This window comes from Perca fluviatilis, chromosome 22 (assembly GCF_010015445.1).
Source record: "Perca fluviatilis chromosome 22, GENO_Pfluv_1.0, whole genome shotgun sequence".
In the NCBI taxonomy this organism is placed as follows: Eukaryota; Metazoa; Chordata; class Actinopteri; order Perciformes; family Percidae; genus Perca; species Perca fluviatilis.
The window spans coordinates 8,763,550-8,789,046 of NC_053133.1; the positions used below are offsets into that span (position 1 = coordinate 8,763,550).

Consider the following 25,497-nt stretch of genomic DNA (forward strand, 5'->3'; position numbering starts at 1 on the left):
TGAGCTGGAAATGTGAGTAAGTTAAAATAGCGATAGTAATATTTTTTTGAATGATGTAAGGAGTGAATAGAGAAATATGAGTTGTCTTGACTCTTGAGCATAGCTCTTGAGGTAAATGATGGCACGAAAATAAACAGCTGATAAGGCAATTGTCAACGTAACCTGGCTTTTATTTTGAAAAATGTTTGAACCGGAAGTGCTTGTCATAGTAGCACTTTAACGTAATGTATTCTCTATTGCTGACACGTGTGTAGCTGTCAAAGAAGCGTTTATCCGTCAACAACTACACTTATAACATTGAATTGTAAGTTTACATGTATGTGTTGTAAATGTAAGTTGTAAATGATAGTTTGTAATGACTCATTTTAAAGTAAACAAAGACCGGCTATCGGCTAAGCTAGCAGGCGGAACCAGAGTAACGTAACGTTAACGTAGTAACGCCGGCGTTAGTAGCTAGGTCATTTGAAAGCCTAAACAGAATGGTTAACTAGCTATACGTTTGACATGATATGTGTCGTTATTTATAAGAAAATAACATAACTTCCACTTGACAATGTTGTGCAGTGGTTGGCTACATTGTTGCTTCATTTAGCCATTCCTAAATGTAACGGTATTTACAGTGGTCTGAATGGGTTGTTTCGCCGGCAGAATGAACTGTTAAGGATTTCAGAAATGTTAGTTCTATTTTCAATAACTCGGCTGCTTTGTGACCAACTGATAAAGTAATATATAGTATTGTATATTGCATTTTTGCAGGCACTGTTTCGTGTTTCCTATGTAATAATGGCTGACGCATTTAGCAGCAGCTCGGAAAGCGTAATTCAGCGTGTGGTAGACGTTACAGTGAAGACAAATACCCCTCTGGAAAAACTTGAAGAGTTGTATCAGATTAAGGAGACTTGCGACTTCATCAGAGAGCATCAATTTGAAAAGGTGAGGACATCTATTTCTACTTTTAGTCATAAATATTTAAGCTAATTATAAAAACATGGAATGACAACACAATTCTTGTTAAAAAAAACAACTGTTTTTATAAGCTGTTCAGTTAAGCAACTAAAGTTAAACATGCAGGAAGTTGAGAAGTTATTCGTCTAAATGGTTAATGTTCACAGGTTGCACTGCAGTTTCCTGATGAGCTGCTGGTGGATTCAGTTGCAATAGCAGTGGAGATCGAGAGAAACAGTAATGCCAAGACGTTCATTTTGGGAGATACTTCCTATGGCAGGTAGGCTAACACCAGGTTTAACTGAGAAAACTCTTGCTTGGTTTAATAATGTGCACTTGAAAGGTTACATAAGTAATTTGTATTGCTTGGATTCTTCATGCAAAGTGAGGTGGAAAAGCAGTGACCAGTGGTACCTTTAGTAATGTATCTGAAAAAAGCTTTACATTACTTTATGCTGTGTACATTTTCAATTTTGGATCCACAATATTTTTAATTTAGAACAGCTTTTGACACTGATTTAATACTAAGTGAGGCTATTAAGCTTTTGGCAGTTTCATTTATTTTATATTGTTGATCTATTTATCATCAGCAGGCTTAATAATATGCCTTAGTACTAGAGATGGTCCAATACCCGATACTGCCTAAAACGCTGGTATCGGTATCGGGAAGTACTGGAGTTCATGCACCGATCCAATACCACGTAATAAAGCCCTAAAGAATATCTACGTTAAAGTAGTTTATTTATGTTCTTTTAACGTTATAACTGACTGTCAAACTGGATAATAACAGAAAGTTCTGTGGCATTCATTGTTTGTGTTTGTTCATGTTTTACAAAGAGTTTAACCTGAGCCAGACAGACAACAAAGATAGAAATCACATCCATACAGGGATAGTAGTATACAGTTGTTAAAACATAATAAAATATATGATACGCAAGTTTCGGTATCGGGAAGCAAAAAATGGTATCGGGCCATCTCTACTTAGTACAATGGCTTATTGAACTTAAAAAATACCAGCTTTTGCTTCTACCGGCTCTACTCTACAGTTTAGGGTTAGGTGTTGTGCTTATCATTTGCATTCCTAATTGTTGAATTCTCATGAGCAGTTGCTGCGTGGACGAGATAGCTGCAGAACATGTTGGAGCCGACTGCATTGTGCACTATGGCAGCGCTTGCCTCAGTCCGTCTAAAAGGCTGCCGTTGATGTACGTCTTTGAGCGGAGACCGGTGGATCTTGAGAAGTGCACTTCTGCCTTCAGAGAACTCTACCCGGACACACAGAGTCACATCGTCATCCTCTGTGACGTCAACTATGTTCATGCTATAGGTAAGCTTATAATGTATTTATTTATTTGGTCTGTGAAGCACTTTGTGACTCTGTCTGAGACAAGTGCTATATAAATAAACTTTACTTACCTACTTATCTGTAAAGCCCTACTGTATGCTCTTTTATCTGAAAGAGAGAATATGTAGTTATGTCAAGTTTATTTAACAAGTCATCTTTCAAATCATTGTGTGTAATTCTTCATGAAAATAGGACAGCTTTAAGATGAAGATGAATAGTAGGACAAATTGACCATATTAGTTAATATTAATTGCAGTCTCTAACAAGTCATATTAGCCACATCCTCAGTTAAAGTCTTGAAATCTTGCCTCATAACATCTAAGCCTAAGTTTGGGATTTTCTCTCATTGACTGAATACAACATGCATATATATTCTTTTTCAGATGATCTTCTGACACTCCTTTCTCCAGAGTATCCTAACCTTGTCGTCTCAGAACTTGTTGTCGAAGGGGAGCAGTGTTACAGTCACGGCCGGGTTAAAAGAAAGCATGATGACACCTGTCTGTCGGAGCCAGACAGCAACCAGCGTATTTATCAGTTTGGAAGGCAATTCTCCTTGAGGAGTGGTTTAAACATCACTGATTACAGTATGTTTTATGTTGGCCAAGAGGGAGCAACTCTGAGAAACTTCATGATGACTTGGAATCGCTGCTCATTTTGTTCTTTTGACCCCGTGAAAATGGCGGGGAGGACTGAGTCAGTAAGTATCAACCGTACACTGATGAAGCGTTATTACGCTATAGAAAGGGCCAAAGATGCCAACGTGGTTGGCATCCTGGTTGGCACACTGGGGATGGCTGACTACCTCCACATCATCCAGCAGTTGAAGGAGACCATCCGAGCAGCTGGCAAGAAGAGCTACATGTTTGCCATGGGGAAGCTGAACGTGCCCAAACTGGCAAACTTTCTCGAAATTGACATCTTTGTGTTAATTGCATGTCCTGAGAACTCACTGCTGGACTCAAGTGAGTTCTATAAACCTGTAGTAACACCGTTTGAGATGGAGGTGGCCTGCAACAAGAAGAGGGAGTGGTCAGAGGAATATGTCACAGACTTTCGACATCTCCTGCCAGGTTAGATTGAGATTTATTCACATCAGAAATTACTAAATCAACCCCTCAACTTTTCTTTTTAGGGTTTAGGGTATGAAAACTATAGGGGGGATCTCTGTAGTATTCTAAAGATCCACATTATAGTGATTAAATGTTATGTATCATGTAAAGTTTGCATATATTATAATTAAAGTTCAGCCTTTTATGTAGGCTTTATTCAAAGAGAAAGAGATGGCTAGCTTAAGTTTTCCAAAGATTTGGACATTTCTTATTTCCCTTCTAAAATGTGCATTGTTGGCTACAGTAAATATTAATATTTCATGAATATATATAATGTTTATGTCTCACATTTGTAATGCTTTTTCTCTTTTAGTTATTAATGTTTAAGGTATTTGTACCAACTCTACTATATTTGGACATCTTAATGATAGGGTGTTGCATTTTTTCTAAATCAAAGACTAAAAATATATAAAAAATGAAGTATAAGATTCGATCCCCGACCCCTCTCTCCATAATTTGCATACAGTCCCTAATATGAATATGGTTCTATATCCATGTTTAGCCATGTTGGTAACATGTTGGTAACATTTGTTACCACCAGTAGCCTAATGAAGTCTTTTCGCACTTCTGTTTTTTTCTTTTTTTTATCTCAAACTTGCACCAGGTGGACAGAGTCATGTGCCGTTGGCTGATCAGCAGGAGGAGGGCGATGAGACTGACGTGTCTTTGATCACAGGAGCTCTGCGAAGTTCCAGCCTGTTGAGCAGTGAGCCTGCCGTGTCCCCCTATGGCTCATCCCTGGTCCTCAGGAACCAGACACTCACTGTAGCCAACACCAACTCAGCTGGTATGACACTGTCAAACATTCTGCTGCATATATAAGACACTTTTTGCGTTTAGTTTCCATACATCCTTAAGTTTATTGTAAAAAGCTTTGCGCACACACAATAACTCTTACATCTTGTGCATGTGAGCAAACCCCCCAAAAAAACAGTCCATTTGTTAGTCTTGCACAAACACACTTCTAAATGTTGTGTATTACTCTACATATTTGTGCTTTCTCAGCATCTTTCCTGGCAGAGCGAAGCTGGCGGGGCTTAGAGCAGAAGCTGGGAGAGACACCTGTTGTGAAGGCGGTACAGGGCAGGAGAGGCATAGCTATTGCCTATGAAGAAGAAGGAATGTCTCCATGATAATTTAACTCAACAGATAATTTCATCATATCTGCAGGTATTAAATGTATATTGCTTGTAATTACTGGAAGCTGTAAGTAATAATGATACATTTTTATTAAATCAATATCAGATATCACTTTATTATCACCTTACTTACTGAATCACAGAATCTATAAACTTATGACTTTTTTTTTTGTCCAAACATTACAACTTGTCACACTTGTCCAAATGTATTGTGATTTATTTTAATGGAAAGATGTTTAAAAATGTATACATTAATTAAAAAAATGTAGGCCCGGATTAATCAAATGGAGTTGATTCTAAAATGGTTTTAGTAGGGGAAACTTGACCACTTCTCAGCTTTGGATACTTAACTGTATTACTGGCTTTCATATCTTTTGTGTTTACATTTATTTATTTGAATTACTGCCCATTGACAGGAACTCCTTCCACAAAGGATGCAGGAAATATACCAGTATTCCCATTACATTGCCCTTCCAACCAATCCTGGTTTACTAAAGAAAAAGAAGAAATTACAAATTAGAATATGTATTGGACAGATCAGTCTTTCTAAACACATGAGATATGAAAGAACGGAGTCTCACTTCTCGAGAGTAATGTGATTGTATCGCCTTGATGAAAACTGAGATCCTCTGGATTTGACGACACGTAGGAATGAAGTGCCACAAAGTGAGTCTCGCTCTGTGGTTTTCCATCAGTTTGCTAAAACCACAAAATGCACAAAAATATTAATTTTCTGCTAAATCTGTTTTTAAACACTGTCCCGTCATTTGAAGACTCATCACTGTCAAATTACAAGACAAAAACAAATCAGACGGCATGACATTATTGAAATAGATGGATGATAAGTAATTGAAAACAAAAAACTGACAAGACATTACTTAAATTAAAATAAATACAATAATTTATAAGCAGAAAGTATACAGCAGGAAACTGAAGTAAAAAAAAACAAAAAGAGGTACATAAATGAAAAAAGAAGTAAATGGATACTTTTTCCTCACTTTTGTTAGCCAGCCATTAATCAGCCAAAGATTGCCCTTCCTTTAGCCTCTTGTAATGCTTTAGACATATCTTCATTTTCCATAGTTTTCATCACAACTCAAGGGACATAAGAAGAAAACTCTGGAGTGCTCAGAAGTTCCAAAAAAAGGTCCAAGACACTTTTCTTGTGGAAAAATTAAAAAGCCTATATTTAAATGGCTATTTCATATTGAAATCTTACATTAAAAATAGAACTGGGCAGCAACTCAGGTGTATCGGAACAAAGCGGCTTTCTTCAGGTTGATTTGCACTGGCTTTATGTAGTGTATACAGTACAGGAAGCCCATAAGCCAACACGGAGTACTAAAAGCGCATAAAGTACTTTTTTATAATAATAATAAAAAAGAATTCTGCGAAATTCTACTTTAACTTTTCAGGACCTCCATGTTGACCTCTATGAGGTTGCTCACATGTCAGTGCATAATGAAGAGCTTCAATAGTGTGAATGTTGCTTTGTCACCCTGACATAAATCTTGTTGAATGCCGTTTATCAGGAAGATCCTAAAAGTACTAAGCAAGTTCAAATATTCATAACAATATCAATACCCTTATTAGCCAGAGTAACTGTATTACAACAAGGGACCACCATTTACTTACCTCTGTGGTGGTACACCACAAAGTGATGTGCACGCCACTGGCACGACTCCACACACTTTCCATTTCTGTGCTGGCATTGATTACACTTTGTTCTGTTGCCTTGGAGGTTAAACTACAATCAAACAAAATAATTTCATTTTGTAGTCTATCAGTAACACAATATATCAATTAAACTGATTGTTTTTTTTTAATGTGCACCTCACCTCAAGGTGATTGCAGTAGGAGGGCGATTCAGTTTCTTACTGATTTTCTCAATCAGTACAGCATAGGGAGACCCGGGTGGTACTGAGACAGCAAAGTTGAATGTAAAACGGACTTTGACAATATAGGAGTTGTCCTTAGGCTGTTTTTGTTCTTCCTGGCAATTAATGAAAGGGCACATTGATGGAATTAAATCACAGAAATGAAAAGAAAGTCCACCCTAAAACACTTTAATACTTCACATGTTGGCCCATTTTCTGGTTTACAGGTGTATCATATTCTACATAATACCGTAAAAAGCATACCTTTCGTTTTGTATCTCCGCTGCTGTTCCCACTAGGAGTAAGACCTCAAATACAGAGAATAGGGGGGGAAAGTTTTGTTATTTGGGTCAAATTGTATTTGCAAAAATACTTCCTGTTGTTAGAGCATTTGTTATAACCAATGGATTGAGTTGGTCAGAGGCAGTGGTATTTAGCAGCAATTTGGAGAATGGTGCTTGCAGTTATTCTAGTTTGCTTAATCTGTGTGTCAGAAAAGAATACCTTGTTTCCTTTCAGGTCTGGTTGGTGGTTTTCGACTTGGAGGCTGAGATATTCCCTGTCCACGATTAATACCATCCAAATAATGCAATTTAAAATACAGAAATAATAAGTGAAGATGTTATTGCGTACTTAAAAAAACTTTAACAAATACTACATTTCATCAAGTGTCATTTTAGTAACCTGCAGGGTATGCTTAGAAAATGAAAACAAGACTACTGATAATGTTTTTAACAAACATGTTATCGTCTCAGAGCAAAATGTAGCCTTACCGTATCGCTTCTAAAAAATACTAAGAAGCAATCTACAAAACAAGAAATGATACTTTTAATTCCTTACCTCATTCTGTTTAGAAGCCAAGTTGATCTCCAAAGGTTCCAGGTAATTGTACGGAACAAGTCCCCTCTATAATTGACATCACATTAATGATGAATACTCTCAATTGACAAGTAACATGATATGAATTCTCTTAACATGACATGAATAATGGTTTCTATGCATATTTAATAAAAAGAAACACGAGAGATGCACACTAGCGTAGAGGTTGCAGATGTACTGATTCTGTACACAGTGACCTTACTCTTTCATTGAAGATCACAGATGCCCAGTTGTCGGCACCCTTCTGCAGTACAAACACAATGTTGCCCGGCACTACAGCCAACTCATCACTGGTCTCAGGAACAAACTCAAACAGCACAGTGTGGGGTTCTCCTTCTAAAGCCCTGGGAAGAAAGGAGATTTCCACATGGCATCAAGAGACCTGCTCACACACTAGTGTAATGGCAAAATTACATTTAAGCATAATTCCTTATATTTTTAGGTTTTATTTCTACTTTGATTCTCTCACAATGCTGAAAGAGAGTTTATCTCATTCCCACATGTAGATTTTGATTCTAACTAAGTGAGACATCCAGTCTGGAACATAATGGGAGCACTGTTTGTAAGGTACAAGGCCACAGTAAACTGTCTTTCTCTACAGATTGACTTATCCCTTTTCAGTGGAGATGTACGAGGGATGTGACCCCAGCTGTGAAAGTAGGGAACGGGATTAGATGAAGTGGTTATATGACGTCTTCTGTAGATTTAGAAGTATCTGGCAGGATCTTTATCTTTATGCTGCCTGTGAGAAGTATCTGGCAGGATCTTTATCTTTATGTGTCCTGTGATAAAGTGTAAAGTCATGTTTAGAACAGAACATGTGTGGTTGTCACTCCCCTTTTACCCCTTGTGCATTTAAGCTTTTTCTTCTTACTCATTTGAAGAACCTTTTCCACCCTGAGCTGACGTGCTTTTTGTGAAATTGTGTTCCTCCTATATTTGCAAATATATCTTTAATAAAATACAAAAACCTTCAGAGAAAAAGCATTCAGAGAGAGAGAGGATCAGAAACCACGGAGGGCTCTACTGACTCCACACTGATCTTTAAGACGGAAGCAATTTCAAGCAGCAGGGTAAGCAAACTCTAATTGAAATTAAGAGTGATTTGAATTGGCTGTTGAAAAATTCCAGAAACAAATACTGATGTTGGAAATTGAAATAGATTTTTTTTTTTTATATATAAATTTGGGTAATTACATTTGTGATCATTCTAGCAGTAATTCTAAACCAGAGAGCTCTCCACACGGGTGTGATTTTAGATTTTGAAGTAAATCTGATTAGATTTTGAAGTAAATCTGATTAGATTTTGAAGTAAATCTAATAAACCGTTTTCCAGGAACTGTTAGGATTTTGTGCGTGGGTTTGCCGAAGATAGAACCTGGCCTTCTAGTGACGACTATTCGTAAAAAGAAGTACTTCTCCCAATAAAATGGGTCATTCCCAATCACACATTCCTACGGGAGCCGTGGATGAGATAGTGAAGAAATATGGTTCAGAATGTCTGGAGTGTCTGCCGTATTGGTCGAAAAATTTGGGGTTTCCTTTAAGTTCGGGCAAATTGAGAATGTTGAAACGGGACTTAGAAGAACAAGAGGAAAAACTAATTAAAAAATACAAAATTAAGATAGAAGATTTAAAACAACTGGGGGAAAATAAAGAATGTTTTAACATATGGATAAAAGAGGTAGCGATTCAGGGAAAGAATGCAAAAGCACACATACACCAATAACCTCCTCATCAGTTCTACAAACTAACCAAAGCCCATGTTCTGAACTTTGTCTAAAAACCAGGAAGAAAAGCTGGAAAAACAGAGGGACGAAGAGGACACAGACTCAACAATCGGACAGGACCGACCGCATCCGTCACACCTGCATCGGGTGGAAAGACCAACGAGTACGTGAGAAAACCATGTTTGAAGCGTTTGTCTGCATGTTACAACAGGGTGGTGGGCAACATATGGAGCGCGGACCCGAAAAAGGCCGCTCCCACGAAGGACGTGGTCGAGCCAGAGAGACAAAATGATGAGCCCTACAACCCAGACCAGTGTTTGTACTGCAAGGACTTTGGACATTGGGTATGTAACTGCCTGAAGAAAAAGCAAAAACCACCTCAGACAGAGGACAACACTTGTCCCTCTGTTTAACGGAGTCCAAAAGCTGATGAGGAAGGTACTGCTAACACACACACACACACACACACACACACACACACACACACACACACACATACACACTCACTTCATGCAATGAAGAAATGCTTTGCACTGATGCACTGTTTTTGTTTTTGCTACTAGGGACAATTGATAGGGTTGAAAGGGGTTCCACTCACTTTTTTTTGTTAACTCTGGTGCTACAAACTTGATTATTAGAGCTAAAGATTTGACACTGAAGCTCAGTGGTCATTCTATTTGGTCAATTGAGGCTACAGGTCAAACAGTAAAAGAACAATTCTCTGTTCCTTTCTCATGTACATGGGGAAACTTTTTTGGTGTCTGATTTATGTCCACTTAATTTGCTTGGTCGTGATTTAATGTGCACTTTTAATATTGATTCAACCTCAACACCTGATGGATTGAGAATTTCTCGTAATGATGCATCTGGCATAACCACATTTGTTAATTACAGTGTGGCTAAAATGACCTCACTGAGGCGGCGTCTGTAATCAGCCTTGCCTCTGACTGACATGCTTGACTGACAACCAATATAGTTTTTTTTTTTTTAGTGCCCAGCTTGTGTTTTTTCTACATCTCTCAAGGCTGCATCTGCTTTTTTTCTTCCTTATTATATAATAAGTAGACATTTTTCCAAGTGATAATATTGATAAAAGAACAAATAATGCTTTTTGGAGTTCTGTTTTGTGTCACACAGCGCCTCATTTGTGTCAGTCGGGTCCATCTCACTCCCCCTCCAGCTGCAGGACCGGTGAAAAACTGTACCAGAAGATTGACCATCACAGCACCTCAGACCACAGCACAGCTAGACACGATAAAGGTTTGTGGTCTGGCTACAGTTCTCGGCCCAGAGGGAAAGGGATGGTGGACCACTGCTAGCTGTCTGGTTGTGACTTCAGCATCTGGAGATGCACTGTGTCTAACCAAAGAGCCAGCAGCAAACCACACGCCCTACCCAAAGCCTGGAGGAACATTCTGTGATGAACTGATGACGCTGAAATAAGAAGGCTTCGGAGGGGTCAGTCATATGACCCCGAGGCCTGCTTCGCCAAAGAAAAAGACACTCAACCCTATATGGAGGTACGGACCAGCAGACGGACTGAGAGAAGGAGGGGGGGGAGCGAGAGACCGTCCTGATCTGACACATGTGACGCATTGTGAAGTTAAGTAGCACACAGACTCACATTCTGAAAATACACACACTATGAGGAGAAGATAATTAGAAGTTCTTATGTTTACTTTTAAGATAAGTATTCAGTTGGTGTGTCAGAAAATGTTTAAAGTACATTTCACTGTTCAAATTCGAATTGGATTGATGAAAAGTTGATAAAAAATGATCCATACAAAGACTTCCTAGAAACCTTAAATTGTATTTTTCAAGTTTTTTTGCAGTTGCTGCATCTTTCCTGAGACCTGTTAAAGTTGTGTGAGGTTTAGTGCTGAGATGGTTTGAAACCATGATGATTAAAACCAGGTATCAACAACTTTAACACGGAGATTATCATTAAAACTAACATCTAAATGAAAATGTTTAATGTTGATGTGACTGCTTAATGATGTGCATTATGAGTAATGTACTGAGACAATGGTATACACAGTCATTTAATATTTACTCTCATGTTTACACGAAAAGTAAGATATAAGGTAGTTAAAGATAAATCTTATAAACAGTAAAAGATAATACTTTTTATACTATAAAGATAAAGATAATGATATATAATATACTTGTATACTTTATATATAGAAGGGATAACAATTCAGTCAGGAAAAGCTTAGAAGAAACAAGAGCTTTAGAGAGAGAGAGAAGTACACTGGATGACAGTCTGAGAGACTGGCTCAGGTTACAAGTAGGCGTTTCCAGCGAGGAGGAGTCTGCCACAAGACCTTCTGTCTCTGAGCTTTCAGCACACCAACATAAAAAACTTGAATTGACTCAAATGCCTAAAAGTTTAGAAAAAAACAAGAGGTCGCCTTCCAGGCCAGTTCCTGCTAGTGCCAGAGAGCTAAATGTACTTTTGAATTAGGATAATGGGTTTCCTATTGATGGATTGTATAGGAGTTAAATTTAACAGTTACTTTCAATCAGAAATCAATTATATTTGATCTACTTCTTGCTTTTATCTGAGGGAATTTCCCCAGTGTGGGCTAAATAAAATCTCTCTTATGTCATATAGGTGATAAACAAACAGTTGATTTTTGACTTCAAACACAAATTATGTCATTTTTAGGAATAACTAATTCGGATTTCAAGGACAAAAAATTTAGTATCAGAGTTTTGTCAAATGCTTACAGATACTATTGTAATCTGACATATTGGGTAATGAAGAATTAGGATTTTTGTACACAAAACATGTTTTATTGTCATCAAACTGCCCGACAAATATATAGGCTTACAAGTCCAGCTGAAATGATTAGTTGCTTAATCAATTAGTTGATTGACGGAAAACTGCTTTGATCGTGTACAGTTTTCAAAAATGAGAGGACTTTTCTATATTGTTGCTTTTTTGTACCTTAAGTACATATTTTTATGATACTTTTCTTACTTAGGTGATATTTTTAATGGAATATTGCCGGTAACAGAAAATGTTTACAGTTTGGAATCAGTACTTACTTTGTCCACTATAACTATCTGTATGAACCTTGTTTAATTGACTAACCCTAATGTAGCAATATTTTTGAATCAATGATGACATACTGCAGATCGGACTTGAAAAAGCAGTGTGTTGAAATGCTCCTTTCTTACAGAGGCTCAGAACAGCCGAGAAGGGTACTACACACACACACACACACACACACACACACACACACACACACACACACACACACACACACACACACACACACACACACACACACACACACACACACACACACACACACACACACACACACAAAACAGTGGCAAAGACTGTTTCCTACGATTTGTCAAGTTCTAGTGGACGAACCTCTGACAATGGACGAACATGGAAGACGCTATTTGCAAAAATATATATAATCATTAAAGTAATTTGTGTATTTTGATTAGGTTGTAATCAAAAGAGTGGAATGTAATGGTAAATTTACATTTAAGCATAATTCCTTAGATTTGTATGTTTTATTTCTACTTTGATTCTCTCATAATGCTGAAAGAGAGTTTATCTCATTCCCACATGTAGATTTTGATTATAACTGAGACATCCAGTCTGGAACATAATGGGAGCACTGTTTGTCTGAACAGATAAAGGTACAAGGCCACAGTAAACTGTCTTTCTCTACAGATTCACTTATCCCTTTTCAGTGGAGATGTACGAGGGATGTGACCCCAGCTGTGAAAGTAGGGAACGGGATTAGATGAAGTGGTTATATGACGTCTTCTGTAGATTTAGAAGTATCTGGCAGGATCTTTATCTTTATGCTGCCTGTGAGAAGTATCTGGCAGGATCTTTATCTTTATGTTGCCTGTGAGAAGTATCTGGCAGGATCTTTATCTTTGTGTCCTGTGATAAAATGTAAAGTCATGTTTAGTGTGATTGTCACTCCCCTTTTACCCATTGTGCATTTAAGCTCAGTGTTTCTTCTTACTCATTTGAAGAACCTTTTCCACCCTGAGCTGACGTGCTTTTTGTGAAATTGTGTTCCTCCTATATTTGCAAATATATCTTTAATAAAATACAAAAACCTAACTTAGTTTAGTCTTTGACTGTCTTATTTGTTTCACTTTACTAAACTTTCAAAACTTTACTCCTGCTGCAAAAGAAACTTCCACAACACTAGTCTTGCTTATTACTGGTTAATAATATCCTGCTGTTGTAAATTGTACATTTACACAGTGAGTCAACATTTTCCTCTTATGAAAGCATAACATTTTATAGATTTTCTTGATGCTTTTTCCCTATTTTATAGTTCCTTACCACATCAAGAGCTGATTTTTCGTTTTTACACATCCTCCATGTAAAGTGGAATATCCACCAACTATCAAGTATCAAGGTAATTTGCAACCATTTTTGCCTGCAACAAGGCTGAATGAGAACAACTGTAAACAAAATCATATTTTTCGACACTAACTTTAGTATTTTTTGAGAGAGCATCAAGTTTCAACAACTTCAAAGTGACTGCTGTACCTTAGAACCTCAGGTTCTTTTGGACGAGTTGGACCGTCTTCAACCTGTCAGATGTAAACAGACACAATGCATCCAGTCAGTAGCGCTGGAAACGGTTTCAAATGTGCAGAAATTAGGTGCCTAAGTTTTTAAAATCTGTACAAAAAACTGTAGATCTTCCATATAAAGTAGTATTTTTTACATTTACATTGTGTAACATAATAAGATAACCTATTGATTTTTTTGGTCATCAGATTGTAGTGTTTTTTTTTTTTTTTTATTGCCAAAGAAAAGCCCATGTGTCACCTGTGGCTGTAGTGGGGCAAATCCAGAGAAGGCATCCTGAGGCACGACCGAGGCAACAACCTGACCATAGCAGAGAGTAAAATGCAGGTTAGGAATGGCAAATAATTCTATTGTTAAGTGATTAACATGTTAGTAAATTAGATGAGCTGTACTCAGGTTAAGTTTAATGGAGTTGATAACACACTATTAAATCATGTAGTAACAACTACCATTTATAGAAAGGTATGCCATCAGATTACCTTTGCTTTGCCCAGGTAGTCCTTCTTCTCCAGCTCAGCAACATAATGCTTATTTGGTTTGAACAGCACTTTGGATGGGAACTCGACTGGCTTGAAAAGTTTCTGTTTCTGTTGGTGAAATTGCATTGCAAGGAATATTATTATATCTGTCAAGTATTTCTGACATGAAAGAAGATTTTTTTTTTTTAAGATTGTTTTTGGGGATTTTTTTGGCTTTTATTCGATAGGACAGCTGAAGACAGGAAAGGGGGGGGGGGGATGACATGCAGCAATTGGACCGCGGGTCGGAATTGGAATCTGGGCCGCTGCAGTAAGGACTGCGCCTTAGTGCATGGGGCGCATGCTCAACCTACGTGTAGGTGAGCTACCATGGCGCCCCATGAAAGAAGAATTTAATTAAATTGCTAGTACAGTTGCTAATAAACAGTATCACTTTGCTACACTAATGTAAATGAATAGCACTCTCCATGCCTTATCCTTGAGGCTTCACTGATCAGACTGATATTAAGTGTATTCATTTGCAAATACACTGGCTGATGTAGGGCTTTTATTATGAATTGGGCACTGGCTGGTAATTGTGCAGCAATGCTTCATGAAAAAGCCTTATCTGAGTTGTGGGTGGGTACATCACTTTGCACTAAAGAGTTGCCATTTCTCCCAGAAAGTTGATTAGTTTGGGTTTGTTTTAATCTGAACTACTCTGACAAAAATGCAATGCTGAATACATACCATTCTTTATCATTAATATGATCATATTTAAAGTTATTGAATAACTGAACAAAATATGTTATTGATTGCTCAAATCACAAGATTTTGTCATGGGTGAGGACTGTTATTTATTTATTTTTTTTAAATAATGGTAACTATATGTTAACCGACCAGGGCAGAATCCAGGGCTTTGTCGATGATGTTGAGCTTGGCATCCGTCTTGTAGTTGAGAGCCTTCACAAGGTTTTCATGAGCTTTTTCCCAGTGACCCAGCTGAGCCTCAGCCAGAGCCACATTGATCAGAACCTGTGGCAGGAAACATTGATATTGTATTAGTAGCTTGTTACTATTTCAATCCCTCAGGCATTTTATATCCATCCGGTATCAAGGAGTGAAAATGTGTTAAATTGTACTTTGGAAGAATGGCTACCATTAACCGTGTCAAATAAAAAATGTTGAACCATTGGTCTTAACATTAAATTAGTCATTAGGGCAGATTAGCAAATCAATGTACTCCATGTCTCTAAACAGTTTGACAGTAGACAGAACAGAGAAGAATAGTCGAATCACTTGTAAGTTACATGATAAGGCTTTACAAGAACATATAAAAATGATTGGAGACGTTTAAATACTTACCTCACATGCATATAATTTGTATCTGAGACCAAGTGCTTTGTAATCTATCAGCTGGTTGCCTCTTAGTGCTTTGAAGGCATGCTGGAAATCAGCTAAGCTCTCCTCATACCTTTGAATATAAATAATCCAGTTAATAGCTTTTGCATGTAATAAACCACAACAATTGTAAAAACAAACAAGAGTAGTGACTAGAAGCCAAATTTCAAGAAAATAAAAGCAGAGAATGGCTTGCATTTTTAAATTGTAATGTTAAATATAAAGAATGAATGTGGCCATTGAATTGAGATGACTGTGTGTCTTGCCTCTTCTTTTTGTAAAACGTCATTCCTCTTTGAAAGAAGGCAACAGCCAAATGTTCATCCTTGCGTATGCTGCAATCAAAGGCCTGCGAAACATTAGAAGACACAGTAACTTCCTCTAGAAGAAAAGAGAAATGGTAAACTCTACTTCTTCTTTCACAGTGACTTGCACTCTCAGAATGCAACATATCACAGCACTCATTTTAGCTTTATAAGCTACATCCGAACAAGATTTTACTTTTTGATTAGTGTAATTACGAAATGAAAACTGTAGATATTTGTGCGAAATGTTTAGGCTTGCATTTTACCAACTTCAGACATACCTTTTCAGCAGCATCCAGGTCTTGGTTAAGAAGATGGAGACAGCCAATGTCAAAACTAATTTTGGAGTTTGGTTCTTGGATAGCCAGGAAAATCCTGAGTGCCTGTGACAAATCCTGTCTTTCAACACAAGTTACAGCCGTGTCCCACTGGCGCAGAGTGTCCACAAAAGACATAGTCGCTGGTTAGGAGTACACTGAGCTATAGACCAAATTAAGGAAGCTCTTCTGATTTGTACCAGCTAGATCAGGAAGTGTGATGACAGTGCCATTGTTGATACATTTACATATCTGTGTGTGTGTGTGTGTGTGTGTGTGTGTGTGTGTGTGTGTGTGTGTGTGTGTGTGTGTGTGTGTGTGTGTGTGTGTGTGTGTGTGTGTGTGTGTGTGTGTGTGTGTGTGTTGGACTTCAAATAACCATACATAACAGGCTGTACATTAATGGGATTAGTCATTTCCATATATTATAAGTCTCTGTTTTTAAGTGGGATGATGGAGTGCTGACATATATTTTAGGAGTGACATTAGAATCATGATTTACAATCCTTACATCTGGAGCACCAGGTGGAGTTTTATTATGGATTAGGTCTTTTATTTGCCTTCTTGTCTTTTAGTTGTCAGCATCAGTGACAAAACTATAACGTTCGGTAAATACTTTTACACACTACATCGCTCGTAAACAGCCAATGATCTTACATTTTATATACAAAACGATTTCACTAAGGAAGGATGAAACGTGTTTTGTGTTGTTCACGCTCTTATTTTAAAAGGATAAAAAACGTATTTCCGTTATTCAGCTAGACCACAGACAGTTGCCCAGATGCACCCGTCGCGAGCTAAACAAACATGTCTCTGCTACATTATGAGACAACGGACCTTAATGATACGTAGGCCAATGGAAAGGGAAATGTGCCACGATTAATAAGAAACGTGCCGAACATAAAGCTGTTACGTTAGCTGATGGATAGTTGATTTAGCATTCCGTTGGTTAGCTTAGTGTAGCCTTTTGTGACCGTGTTTACACATTGCTAGCTAGCTCTCCAATTGGCTGCTGTAGCTAAGCTAGCAAAATGGACCTTGGAACAATGTTGTACAACAATTTAAAAGAAGTTACATGGAGCACGACGTCCTTACCATTAGATCAACTTGTCAGTGCTTATAGGTTGCCCCAAATTGCCAAGCTGGATAACGGTTAGTAACTTGCTGTCAAAGTTTTCTTTTGCTAACGTTAGCTGCCAAAGTGCTAGTTAGCAGCTAAGGCAAACTATAATGAGTTAAACTGTAAGACATTTTTTGCGGTTGATTTTGTCAGTGTATCGTATTAATTTTCAACAAAATTGTCTAGCTAGTAGACGTAAAAGTTAGCAGTTCCTAATGATGAAAGTTGCGTCACTATCTCTAAGCCCTCGTATCCATATCTCACCAAATAATTACGTTTGCTAAGTCAGTGTTATTTTACATGTCCTGTAACCTCTCTGCTGTCACTGTGTAGCCATGAAAATAAAGGCAGTGAGTTAGAATAAAAACAGCTACTGTTATACCAGCAATAGTATTTCATGTCCGGGACAATATATCAAGGCACCAGAATACCGTTAATTGTGCAACCCAGCGACTACTTGGAAATGTCATTATACTGTAAAGGAACATGTGCGGCGTGATGCCAATTTCAGAAAGAAAATAAGGGCAGAGCTACAATAAGAAATTGTAGCAGGTTGAGTCAACTTAATTTTTCAATTAAGCCTGAAAAGTTATATTTGGCCTTATTGTGGGTACAATGAAAGACAATTTTAAGGAAAACATTATGACATGATACTGTAAAGTTACATGAAGGTAAACGTAGAACAAAATTACAGAAGACTATTTATTATGGGATAAGGGAATTTACCTCCACAACAGCTGTTTTGACCATACACTGTAAATAAAGAGGTTTTGCCTGACAGTTGTGTAATAACATATACATGTCTATTATTCTTCTAGGCCTCCCATGCAAAATTGTCTAGGTGTATTGGGCTTTTAAATTTTTTTAGAGAGGTATGGATTAAGGCTTGTATGGATTAATTTGTCATTGTCCATGGAGGATAGGGATTTGAGTGTGCTGAGTAATCCAATGCCTTGCCTTGAGTGGAGCAGCCTGTGAAGCTCATAAGTGGTTTAAAAAAAAACGTAACTGTAATCATGGTATTTCTCAGGGTACTGATTTTATTGTTTGGGATAATCATTCAAAATTTGTCCCAACCATGGACGATACAAATTCCTTTTGCTGCCCTGAACCACATTCTAGACACCAGTATGTCTTATTAAGCTAATTAATACAATAAATGCTGAAACACAGTGACTAGATGTATCACAACTCCGATAAAACTTAAGGTCATCTGTGTCTTGGATATCATTTTTTTAGATTTCAACAACAACCTTTAACTATTTATTTTATGTGGATTTGCAAGTGCTGACAGGACAGCTGATGTTTTATAAGATTTTGATTGTGCAAAAGGGACAGAGAGTACATCAGACGTTATTCTGAAAGTTTGTTAAATTTAGTGATGTACAACTGATATATTTTTTTCTACTGTACCAGTATTACAATATTCCCTAGATTGTAAGGTACAATCTGTGTTCTGCTTGTTGTTTTCATTCCTGCAGGTCAGTTGGTTGAAGGGCTTAGAGACCATGATTACCTCTTGATTCATTCCTGCCGTCAGTGGACGACTATTACTGCTCACAGTCTGGAGGAGGGACACTATGTCATCGGGCCCAAGATAGAGATCCCAGTGCATTACGAAGGTGAGCTACATGATGGATGCGCGATGCTCTTGAATTTGCTTGACATAGTCTTTTGATGATGTATGTTTTTATATATCAAAACCAAAAAAAAGTCAGGTGCTTCAACTGACAACAGGAGGTTCAAATTGGGACGGACGTCGTGTGTCCTAATAAATACAAAATATATTTTGAGAGGGGTTTTGGTGCATCAGTGTTGAGAGGTTGTAAGAACAATGTGAAGCTTTATCCCAAACCTTTCTTTTTATTGATATTTGCACGGAAAATTACAATCCATGCTTGACCCCATCAGTTGCATTGATATGTCTTTTCCTACTTCAGGTCAGTTTAAGCTATTGGAGCAGGACAGAGATGTCAAGGAGCCTGTGCAGTACTTCAACAGCGTGGAGGAGGTGGCTAAAGCATTCCCTGAAAGGGTATACGTCATGGAAGAAATCACTTTCAATGTTAAGGTACATACCGCTTCACTGAAATTGCAATTTTATGATTTCACGTGACAAACTGATTGATTGATCTAATTTGTTTGTTGAAGGGGCTATTATTATGATTGGTTCTGGATTCTAGGACCTCTTTCACACCAATGACTGGGGATGGACCAGGGTTATCTGTTCACCTGTCTGTGGAGACAGATGTTCTTAGTTTAATTCTACTCTTCTGCATTTCATACATTGCAGGTGCAGCAGTAAACAAGGAAGTATGATTCATGACCATTTTAGGACGAGGGGAGAACATTTCTCTTTGTTTCGTAACATTAAAAAGGCTTTGCTAACTCGCACGTCTGCCAGCTGCAGACATGTGTCACGGGGGTGGGGGTGGAGGGGGGGGGGGTCATCGAGAGAGAGGAAGAGCAGTGGTGCTACGAATGAGAGATATTTCCATGCGTTTACGTTCTCAAGCACAGTGAGGCAAAGTGTATGTTGTTTTTTATTATTATGCACCTACATTTCCAACCAATGACATAGTTTGTCCCGCCCCGGTTGTTAGCGACCCTGGTCGAGTCTGACCCACCTCTCGACCTGGGTCGTGACGCCAAGTCTTTCAACGCGGGTTAAGTCTTTCTAAGACAAAGTCGATCCTGGTTGAGCCATCAGTGTGAAAGGGGTATGGAACTCTGACTTCCAACTCTGACATCAGGGGTACCGGTATTCAATAAATTAAGATTTCCAGTTCCTCCTGTTAAGACTCCCAAAACTGGCATGTTTAAGTCAATTTGGTTTGTTTTCAGAAAATGCAGCTCCACAAAGTAGGTTTAAAAATGATTTAAGCTAGCACTCCATTCAAATGTATCCTTTTACATAATCTTTGTTGGGGTCAATTTTGACTTTGAGATTCCTCTCAGACTTAACCGATATGACAGTCTTCCAACCGCACTGATATATTGAATATTTAGGGATACAAAACCTTCTTTTTCTTTTTACATTTACTGACATGCAAAGGATGTGATGTAACAGTTCCTTGTTTAAATCAATAACAGACTTTATACAGAAAGCAGTTGACCTAATGGAAGGAAAACCTAATGTTTACTGACAGAGATTTTACTTAAAAATGAAAAAAAGGTGGAAAAGCTCTTCTTCAGTACTTAGGCCGTGCCATGTCATCTTTTTTTACAGATGGCTTCAGGGGAATGCAATGAAGATACTGAAGTTTACAACATTACCCTAAGCACCGGTGATGAGCTGACATTAATGGGCCAGGCTGAGATCCTGTATGCCAAGACCTCCAAGGAAAAATCCAGATTGAACACCATTTTTAAGAAGATTGGGAAGCTGAACTCCATCAGTAGGATCGGTCGAGGCAAGATGCCCTGCTTGATCTGCATGAACCATCGCACCAATGAGAGCATCAGCCTGCCTTTCCAGTGCAAAGGCAGGTTCAGCACCTGCAGTCCACTGGAGCTACAGATGCAGGACGGCGAGCACGTCATCAGGAACATTGTGGAGAAAACCCGCCTCCCGGTCAATGTCACCGTACCCAGCAGTCCGCCCCGCAACCAGCACGACCTGCACCTCATCCGCGAGGGTCATCGCTACAAATTGGTCAACATTCAGACGAAGACGGTGGTCGTGTGCTGCGTTCTGCGAAGCAACAAAATTATCCCCATCCATTTCCCCTTCCACATGGCCATGCCTAGATTCATTATTCCAGAAGAACTGCTGCAAGGAGAGTTGTGGCTAGACACTATGGTACATCGCTGGTTCTCCTTCTGCCAGGAGCAGTTTGACATAGACGACTATTCGCGAGCCGTCCGCGACGTTCGGACGGACTGGAACGACGACGGTAAGAGTCCTAAGAAGAGCAGCGGCAATGTCAGTTGCAGCGGAAGCAGCGGAGGCAGCAGCAGCTCCAACGGTTGTCCCAGCCACATGCAGATTCCCAGCTCTTTAATTTACGCCCGGGATGAACTCACCCAGTCCTTCCACCGACTGTCTGTGTGCGTGTACGGCAGCAACCTGCACGGTAACAGCGAGGTCAACTTGCAGGGCTGTATGACACTGTGTGGAGACTGGGCTCTTCTGCCTTCTGACAGCATCCCTACAGACCCGGGAGAAAATGAACACTTTCCCCCCGAACCGATGGATAGCACCAACCAACAACCGTCCCTCACCAAGTTGGACATTCCCTATGAGGAGCTGTGGTTGGATCACTTGAGAGGTCAGATCCCCAAACCTTCTTTAAGTGAGGGGATTCGAGGCATCAACAATGGCTGTGGTACAACAGCAGCCCTGTCATACCCAGTCACTTGTCCTCTCGGCGCAACACCCAGTCCAGATGCGTCTCTTACTCCACCACCGGTTCCACCCAAGTCTGAAGCTGTGAGTAGAATCTGTTATGCTTTAAATTGTAATCCTTTAAGATTTCCGTCTTCGTTGATTTGGTGACACCCGTGGTTACTGTGGTAATGGCAAGTGCAGTTTAAAACCACAGCAAACGGCAGCTTCTTTGTTAGAAAAATCACACAGACAACTGGGGCATAAGATTCCAGTGCAACCACACAAACTTGCATTGCACTTTTAATCAAGAGTCATTAAATAATAATTTTAGCCGTGATCTTAGTTTGGTTTTCCACACAGATAAGCACATTTGGTGAACTTCCTGCGTTGGAGGTGTGCAGCCTCTTCATCTAACAGTTCACTGTTCCAAAATTAAAATGATCCTCTGACAAAAACAATGCTAGAAATGACCGTTTCCTTGTCTTGTAGAGACATTTTTGATGAAAGGATCAAAGTTGAATAACACACTTATAGAGACAATATATCATGAGACTTTTCTAAAAAACTATTTTTTTTCTAAAAAGAATGCACATCACATGTCAGTCAGTCTGACATTTATTTCATTTGTAAAGAAGTACATAACATGGATTTTCTGCTTTCGCTCTGTTTTCCTGGAAACTGATATGACGTAGTAGTAGTAGTTAAAAAAAAAAAAAAAAAAAAAAGATTCTGGGGAAAACAATTGATTTTAAAAATCGTTGCAATAAAAAATCACAATACATATGGTTTGGGATTCCCCCCCACCCCTAATAAATACATTGCGTTTCCTGTGGCTGCTTCACAATAAATGTCAGCCTGTATGTTCTGCCAGCTGAAAGTTTTTAATGTGAAGCAGCAGCAGTAGGATGTTCCGTTTGTAACTTAATACAGCTCTGACCCGGTTTAAAGAGAGTGAACGGTAAACTGTGAGACTGTTATGAACGAGATAAGACTGTAAAGATTTCATGCGTACATCGTTCTTCTTAACATGCCTCGTGGTTAGGTAGGCAATCTCAATCCAGCGTGGGAATGGTGGACTCTGCCACTACCCATAAAAACTACTAAACAGAGACAATTACTGAATGTAAATACTTGAATCGCTATTGCAGATAAAATGAAGACCCTAAATAGTAAAAACTGAGGTTTGATTTCATGAAAATCTTGAGGATTCTAACTTTAAGCAGTGTCTTAACACCTTCAGTTTTACAGAAAAATGTTGATTGTTGATTTTGCCGTCAGTTTCAAAGTAGGATCCTTACCTTTCTAGGTGAAGGAAGAATGCCGTCTTTTGAATGCCCCACCGATTCCTCCACGAAGTTTGAAACAGATGCCATCGGTGCCCATCCTGGCTAAGCCACGGCAGCAAGAGACTCGGTCTCCAAGTCCAACCCTCTCCTATTATTCCTCTGGTCTCCACAACATGTAAGACTTGGCACCATTTCATAGCACACACCTGACCCCAATTACAATGAGAAGACTACGTGTGCTTTGACAAAAGTGACGGGTTATAAATTCAGACAGTGGTCTTTTAAATTTATAGTTTTAAATGCTGATTTATGTTGGCATTTCATATTTCTAGAGAACCATGTTGTCATTATATTTTTTCCTCTTTGGTTCAACCTACCCGTGAAATCCACCTAGATCTTTTAAATTAGGTTTCCTTATATTTAGCTGTGTCCATTGCAGTTTCTCCTTAACCCATATTCTTTTATTGACCCCATTCGGTAACAGCTATAAAATGCCAAGTTTTTGTTTTAAATGTTAAATATTTAAATCATTTTATGAGGTCTCCTCTACCACAAATAAATTTCATATTTTTCCATCAGTAGTGGAGCATCTGAGCAAGAGGCGGCCGACCCACAAGAGCAAAGCCCCGTGTGCTACCCCTGTAACTGGGGTCGCTCCACCAGCACTGAGCCAAATGCTGCGTTGCCCAGTGGTAGCCTGCCATCGGATGGGATGTCCTCCAGACTGTCTTGGCCAAACAACTTCAGCGGAGGAGAATCGCACAGCATGGAGGAATTTCTACCAGCCGGCTGTCGAAGTTACTACAGTTACCCCAGAAAAAGATCCCCGAGCACCCCAAAGACCTGTACATCCAGGCGCGTTGACTTTGACGGCCGAGAGCACGGTCACAGCAGTCAGGACCTCAGGTCGCAGAACGCCTCTCTGAATCCGTTCTGCACCAAATCTTCAAGCTACAATTCAGAAATGTACAGAGACAAGCCCCTCGAAGAATCAAACACTAAGCAGAGCCTCTCTTGCCCCATCTTACCGCCGAGAACACCCAAATCCAATGCCATAAAGAAGGGCACCGATTCACTGTCGGGGTCAGCCTGTGACAGTGAGCAGGAAACGTCAAATTGCCCACGTCTTCGGCACGAGCAGGGCACAAAAGAGATAACTAACTCATTAACTCCTAACTGTCCATCCCCATCTCCCACTGCACAGTGGCAGCCCCCGTCCAGTCTGGCTGGTCTTTCTATTGAAGAGGTGTCCAAATCTCTAAGGTTCATCGGCCTGCCAGATGACATCGTGTCTCTTTTTGTGTCTGAGAAGATCGACGGGAATTTACTGCTGCAGCTCACGGAGGAGATTTTGTCGGAGGACTTCAAGCTAAGCAAACTGCAGGTAAAGAAACTCATGCAGTTCATAAATGGGTGGAGACCCAAGGTCTAAATGACAGTATGTGACACTAAATTCTGTGATAAAGCAGAGAGTCATGCCTTCAGTCTATATGCAATGCACACCCAAGCCACAAAGAGTTTCTTTTTTGTATAATATGAATTTATTTCCTTGTTACTTTATTGTGGGGATAGTTGGGTAAATGGTCAGTTCCCAGCCAACCTAAAGTCTGTGACAGCTATTTACTAACTGCATGGAATCATTTGGCACTTTCATGAAGACATGTTCATGTCGGCTACTTAGTACCCTTTCTCCCGCAGCCTAGCTAGCTAAACTAAGCTGTTAAACTAGTGTTCATGTTATCACACAAATCCTAATTTAAGCCAACAAATGTAAAGGAAAACACTGATGTGACAAAACATAATTAAGATTGGCTCATTCTGTCCTCAAAAGGGGAATATTACGAGTTTCTGCTCTTTCCGGGATTTTTCAAAGACCACAGTAAGGATGTACTATGGTATATGTTGCTTATTTACCATTTTTAAAAATAAAACAATGTAAATGTTTTGCAGTGAATACACAATTGGACATTTGGCCAAAAATAAAGCTTGCATCCCAAGCTTGCAATTACCTGCAGTCAGTGACATACGATGCAGTCACCATTTTCACGAGGTCAGGGATGTGATAAAGAACGTTGCTGCAAGTGCATTTCTCAACGTCAATTTCATTTAAGTCAAGACCTGGCTACTGCTGACAAGTGCTAAGGTGTACTCTACCCCTTTTTAAAGCTCTTCTTAAAGGTGCTGTAAGCAATGTTGGGTGACGTCACTTCTTGTTGACATTCAAAGTATTGTCAAACAAAACGGAGGCTAGCCCTACCTCCTCCTTATCCCATCCCCTCCCTTCCGCGCACTAACCCCCCAACCCCCACCCCCAAATCCTTCTTGTCGGTTATTGGCTGGAACACAGTTTGTTACTGTGTGTTTCGTGGTGCAGGTTGGCGCAGTTAGTTTTTGTTGGCGTTTGTGGAGCCTGGGCTGTCTACAGAGACCGCGTTTTTTCACAGTGTGTTCAGGGGACAGGCAGCTAGCGGATAGTGAGGAGATGTTTGCTGTACGTGACAAAAAATGTCGTGGCCTAAAAATCGTGTGACATCGCTTGGGCCTAAGAAAAATAACTGTTTGGTTCCGGTTTCCGACCGACCCTGTCAATTTATGTGCGACCCAAATTTATTTTATGAGCTTGGGGAAGAAATTATACGAATTAAATAAATACAAATAAAAAGTTTGA

The 25,497-nt window shown here is 39.2% G+C and overlaps 3 protein-coding genes and 1 long non-coding RNA gene across 5 annotated transcripts; 3 read left to right on the forward strand and 1 right to left on the reverse strand.

Moving 5' to 3' along the window:
* The first annotated feature begins 196 nt into the window (after nt 1-196).
* On the forward strand, nt 197-4,653 carry dph2 (diphthamide biosynthesis 2). The gene is made up of 7 exons (XM_039790546.1): nt 197-304; nt 757-933; nt 1,113-1,225; nt 2,052-2,272; nt 2,674-3,363; nt 4,007-4,189; nt 4,408-4,653. The coding sequence occupies exons 2-7, from the start codon at nt 784-786 to the stop codon at nt 4,533-4,535; spliced, it is 1,485 nt and encodes a 494-aa protein (XP_039646480.1). The 5' UTR covers nt 197-304; nt 757-783; the 3' UTR covers nt 4,536-4,653.
* Nucleotides 4,654-4,670: 17 nt separating this feature from the next.
* On the reverse strand, nt 4,671-16,273 carry ncf2 (neutrophil cytosolic factor 2). The gene is made up of 15 exons (XM_039790545.1): nt 16,058-16,273; nt 15,738-15,820; nt 15,436-15,544; nt 14,971-15,105; nt 14,092-14,199; nt 13,853-13,912; nt 13,568-13,611; nt 7,500-7,641; nt 7,259-7,324; nt 6,923-6,977; nt 6,683-6,726; nt 6,380-6,534; nt 6,177-6,288; nt 5,123-5,240; nt 4,671-5,032 (listed from the first exon to the last, which is right to left on the reverse strand). The coding sequence occupies exons 1-15, from the start codon at nt 16,229-16,231 to the stop codon at nt 4,941-4,943; spliced, it is 1,497 nt and encodes a 498-aa protein (XP_039646479.1). The 5' UTR covers nt 16,232-16,273; the 3' UTR covers nt 4,671-4,940.
* On the forward strand, nt 8,267-12,302 carry LOC120552459. Its single transcript, XR_005638010.1, has 2 exons — nt 8,267-8,370; nt 9,088-12,302. It is a non-coding gene; the product is annotated as an uncharacterized LOC120552459 (long non-coding RNA).
* Nucleotides 16,274-16,856: 583 nt separating the features above from the next.
* garem (GRB2 associated, regulator of MAPK1) lies at nt 16,857-25,152 on the forward strand. 2 transcript variants are annotated; one of them, XM_039790550.1, is made up of 6 exons: nt 16,857-17,245; nt 18,695-18,835; nt 19,154-19,284; nt 20,443-21,645; nt 22,850-23,004; nt 23,409-25,152. In XM_039790550.1, the coding sequence occupies exons 1-6, from the start codon at nt 17,125-17,127 to the stop codon at nt 24,259-24,261; spliced, it is 2,604 nt and encodes an 867-aa protein (XP_039646484.1). In that variant the 5' UTR covers nt 16,857-17,124; the 3' UTR covers nt 24,262-25,152. The 2 variants fall into 2 exon arrangements, with proteins under 2 accessions (XP_039646484.1, XP_039646485.1); XM_039790551.1 differs by having other exon boundaries at nt 23,412-25,152.
* Nucleotides 25,153-25,497: the final 345 nt, after the last annotated feature.

What these genes read in the sequence shown, in the direction of transcription:
- garem (XM_039790550.1), top strand. Translation starts at nt 17,125, where the DNA reads ATGGACCTTGGAACAATGTTGTACAACAATTTAAAAGAAGTTACATGG. An exon ending in GATCCCAGTGCATTACGAAG is followed by an intron (nt 18,836 to 19,153) that starts GTGAGCTACATG and finishes TTCCTACTTCAG; the next exon opens with GTCAGTTTAAGCTATTGGAG. An exon ending in AAATCACTTTCAATGTTAAG is followed by an intron (nt 19,285 to 20,442) that starts GTACATACCGCT and finishes CTTTTTTTACAG; the next exon opens with ATGGCTTCAGGGGAATGCAA.
- ncf2 (XM_039790545.1), bottom strand. Translation starts at nt 16,231, where the DNA reads ATGTCTTTTGTGGACACTCTGCGCCAGTGGGACACGGCTGTAACTTGT. An exon ending in AAGCCCTGGATTCTGCCCTG is followed by an intron (nt 14,200 to 14,970) that starts GTCGGTTAACAT and finishes TTTCACCAACAG; the next exon opens with AAACAGAAACTTTTCAAGCC. An exon ending in TTGCCCCACTACAGCCACAG is followed by an intron (nt 13,612 to 13,852) that starts GTGACACATGGG and finishes TACATCTGACAG; the next exon opens with GTTGAAGACGGTCCAACTCG.
- dph2 (XM_039790546.1), top strand. Translation starts at nt 784, where the DNA reads ATGGCTGACGCATTTAGCAGCAGCTCGGAAAGCGTAATTCAGCGTGTG. An exon ending in GGAGATACTTCCTATGGCAG is followed by an intron (nt 1,226 to 2,051) that starts GTAGGCTAACAC and finishes TCTCATGAGCAG; the next exon opens with TTGCTGCGTGGACGAGATAG. An exon ending in AGCCAACACCAACTCAGCTG is followed by an intron (nt 4,190 to 4,407) that starts GTATGACACTGT and finishes GTGCTTTCTCAG; the next exon opens with CATCTTTCCTGGCAGAGCGA.